Source organism: Charadrius vociferus, unplaced genomic scaffold (genome assembly GCF_000708025.1).
Source record: "Charadrius vociferus isolate BGI_N301 unplaced genomic scaffold, ASM70802v2 scaffold65, whole genome shotgun sequence".
NCBI classification, from domain to species: Eukaryota; Metazoa; Chordata; class Aves; order Charadriiformes; family Charadriidae; genus Charadrius; species Charadrius vociferus.
In genome coordinates this window covers 1,611,670-1,615,789 of record NW_009649293.1, presented here as the reverse complement: position 1 = coordinate 1,615,789, position 4,120 = coordinate 1,611,670, and the positions used below count along the sequence as shown (strand labels likewise).

The 4,120-nt window shown below is 41.3% G+C and overlaps 1 protein-coding gene across 1 annotated transcript in view; it reads right to left on the bottom strand.

Annotated features, from left to right (window-relative positions):
• RTTN (rotatin) overlaps window positions 1–3,225 on the bottom strand; it is a 95,050-nt gene extending 91,825 nt beyond the window's left edge. The window contains exon 1 of the mRNA XM_009889075.1: window positions 3,156–3,225. Within this exon, the coding sequence (XP_009887377.1) occupies window positions 3,156–3,225 (70 nt within the window). The remainder of the gene's footprint in view (window positions 1–3,155) is intronic.
• Between the last annotated feature and the right edge of the window lie 895 nt (window positions 3,226–4,120).

Genomic DNA, 4,120 nt, shown 5'->3' with positions numbered 1-4,120 from the left:
GGGGGGGGGGAGGGATGGTGGCAGTGAACCAAAAGAATAACTTGGAAGTCGTAAAATTTCACAAGTTTAGAGCAATGCTTTTGAGATAGAAAAGGAGCGGTTGCACGTAGGTTTGTATTTTAATAACCGCACCTGAGAGAATTTTAAAAAATTCAGTGGAAGCAGGCACGTGGTCTCATCCTTCAGAGTAATCGGAGAGGCTTCAGGTGGATACACGCAATTACTGGCATGCTTTAACAGCTTGATGTTAATTAGCCATGCCCTAGAAGCGTGAGGCCTTTCCATGGGTATCCCGTGCAATGCAGAAACCCAGCCATGTGATATAAAAATCTGCGTATTCTCAGCCTCGTGGCTCAGAATGCCATAACCGGGTAATGCAGTGGTCCTGGGGAACAGTCTACCAAAGCCAAACGGCCTGCCTGTTGACCAGCATTCGGGATAGTAAGCACTTCAATAGCAACTGCTGTTCTCTGCCCAGACAGGAGCTGTCACCTTGGTGTTCTGCTTGTAGCTTGAGAATGAGCTGCGCACGTACCTGTAAGACAATGGCTTTTCATATCTTTTAAGTTCTGCCATCGTTCTTCAATGGTTCTTCATTCAGTTCTTCAATTTGCTACATTGAATTCTGTAAAGATTATAATTTTCTTGTTGTCTGAGTCCAGACATGAAATTAAAAAGGAAAGGGTGAGTTTCTTCATCCTTTAGTATCCACATGGCCCTGATTTGGAAGCCAGAGAATGATTTATGTTTATAGTAATAACAGTATTTGCTAATGTTTCTTTGATGTGTCTGACAGCATTCTGGAAATAGCTCTTGCTGACGCGTGTAAAGGAAATGGATGAGGGGGTGAAGTAGGAGGTGAATCATGAGGGGGTTTGGGTTTTCTTTTTTATGTAACCTAGACTCCAGAATTACATTGCTTCATTTACAATGCAAGGCAATTTCACAAAGCAGAGTTTCTTAAAAGTGTAGTAAAGACACATAGTACATCATAGGTTGTCCGACCAGAGGACTGATCTTATTTTTGAAAGGTTGTGCTTACCATCATAATTGTCTGTATGTCTATGCTCATGAAGTCATAAAGACTGCAGGTGCACAAAGCAAGATGGCCTTGTAATAGTCACGGTTTCTTTTTTATGTCATGTAGTGCGTAAGAAAGTACATTTTATTAGCACCAATAAAAATGTGAATAGTGCAGTACAGTATATTCAGATGATCTCCAAAGGGATGCATGTCGCTGTTCTCTCAGTTTATGTCCAATTGTTTTTCCACCCTGGTCTCCATCACTATGCTTCTCTTTCAGAATAAATGCACAGTAATGTCCTCCATCTGCTGTATCAAGGCTGTACTAAATTCTTAATCACAACTCAGAACTGTCTGTCATTTTGCAAAACAATATTTCTATCTATCTATGGAGGAATAAAACAAAGAGGCTTTATTAAACTAATTATAAATGTACTATGATTGCTGCAACGAGGTGTTTTTTTTCCACAGGAGACTGAACTCACCTGGATCTATCACTGCTTTTCAAGAGCAATTACAAAAGAAGCATCATGGACAGAGTAGAAATTCCTTTTGGCTGCGCACAATATGCTCACATAATAAAATATGAAGAGCTCTAGTCATATGCGCACAGGGCTGCTCACTTTTCCCCAAATAGAATTGGTGGGAACTTCAGGAGACCCAGTATGAAACTCATGATAATAATGGAAATGAATTTGTATATTTCATTTGTCCAGCAAGGAGAAGGAATTGCTGAAGCAGTCATTTCCCAAAATAGACTAAATAAAAACATTTATTCAGGAGAAAGAGATGCATTGTTTGCATCTATAGGAGCGTTCGATCCAGGTCCTTCTCACCTCTTTGAATACAGTCAATCTATATTGCATCAGAAAAAACAATATTTTTTTTACACTGTCTTCAGTGTCTGAATTAGTAGCTACACAAACAATTCAGAGTTGTTGCTAACACACTGGTGACATACACTCTCCATTGCTAATATACTCCTCTGCACTGGTCATTTCACTCAGATTTTCTTAACCAAAGGCCTAATTAACTTCAGCTCCACAAAAAGCACACCTACTTCTAACCTTGAAGAGCAGCTTCAATTTTGCTGTTCTTGTTTTAGACCAGAAAAGGGGTTGTGTGTATCCAAAACAGTGATCCGGGAGCACACTGTATCAGCTGGTGCAATATATTTTATACTGTCGTGGCTCAAGACTGGTATTCAAGATGATCACCAGTAATCAAATTTTCATTGTTACAAATAGAGGGGTGATGTCTTAGGGGCAAAGTGTGCAACTCAAGAAAAATAAATTAAAAAAAAACCAACCAAAAAACAACCACCCAAACCCTTTAACTGGATATTAAAAATCATAGAATGGTTTAGGTTGGAAGGGACCTTGAAGATCATTGAGTTCCAACCCCCCTGCCATGGGCAGGGACACCTCCCACTCCCTCTTCCACTTTAAAGCCATTCCCCCTCATCCTATCCCTACATGCCCTAGTAAGAAGTCCTTCCCCAGCTGTCCTGTAGGCCCCCTTTAGGTACTGCAAGGTGGCAATAAGATCTCCCCGGAGCCTTCTCTTCTCCAGGCTGAACAGCCCCAACTCTCTCAGCCTCTCCTCATAGGAGAGGTGCTCCAGCCCTCGGATCATCCTCGTGGCTCTCCTCTGGACACGCTCCAGCAGGTCCATGTCCTTCTTATGTTTGGGTACTCCAGAGCTGGATGCAGTACTGCAAGTGGGGTCTCACGAGAGTGGAGTAGAGGGGCAGAATCACCTCCCTTGACCTGCTGGCCACACTTCTTTTGATGCAGCCCAGGATCCGGTTGGTCTTCTGGGCTGCGATTGCACATTGCTGGCTCATGCTGAGCTTCTGGTCAATCAGCACACCCAGGTCCTTCTCCTCAGGGCTGCTCTCCAGCCATTCCCCGATGAGCCTGTATTTGTGCTTGGGATTACCCCGACCCAGATGTAGGGATATCTGGGAAAAAAAAGAAAATAAAAATGGTGGATGCACTCAATAATTGGTGTTGGCATTGTGAAACAATGTCTAAAGGAGAAAACTAGTCTCTTATTACTGGGAGTGCTGATTCCCTCTGTGTCTGTCTCCTGTTTTGGACTCCCGCTACTGCCTCCGCTTTCCCTCCTACCTGGTCTTTGCCAGTAGCTTGCAGAATTCCATAACTGCTTCTGAAACCAGTTTGACTTTTTCCTCTCCATTGGCGTTATTTAATGTGGATGTCTCTTCTACCGAATATATTCTTACTGATCTGCAGTCGAAGTGTGTAGGAGTTCCACCACTGGGGAAATTAGTCACTGAATCTCATTTACGTTGTCCCTTGTTGCTTTCTTTCTGCACGCTACATAAGATGAACTTTAAAGAGCTGCCTACTCCTGTCTCCTCACAAGTGTGGTTGCTATAATTTCAATAACTTTTTTTTAATCTCTTCTTTATCATTTGGGTTCTATCCCAATAAATTGATGGTAGGTGGACAATTAGTGGACATTGTTGTGTGTCTATGCTCATTAAGTTTTTGCATGCAGCTGCAGGTGCACAAATAAGATGGCCTTTTAATCTTTATGGTTTTATGAAGAGTTTTTGACAAAAGCCATCTTTTAGCACTTTTAATACAGGATGCTTTGTAACTTTGAAGATCCCCTTCAGTTAAATGTCATAGAGAGAGGTGAGCTTGAAAAAACTTTTTCTGAGTATTTTTTAAAATTTTCAGTCTGCTTTTATTTTTATTTATCACTTCTGTGATTCATTCATTGCAAGATGAAGTCTTATTATCCCTGCATTCTTTTTTCAAAGCTGTCTATTCACTTTTTTTTTCCTTTCTGTACTGCTTTTGAATTCCGTCCTCTTACATTCGTAAAGTTCTCTGAAGTTCACCATATCAAAGACTCTGTCTGACAGGGTCTCAATTCCATTTTTGATAATATCCTTACTGTAATTCTGAGCTTAACTGCTGCAATTTCTAATTCTCCATGAATTTCCTGCTGTACGGCTCTTCACATACGTCAAAAAGCAGCAACTTTATGAAGAAACATCAGGGCATGTCATGCAAAAAACATGAATTCCAGGTGCCTCTCTGAAAGGAACGCCAAATAGGGA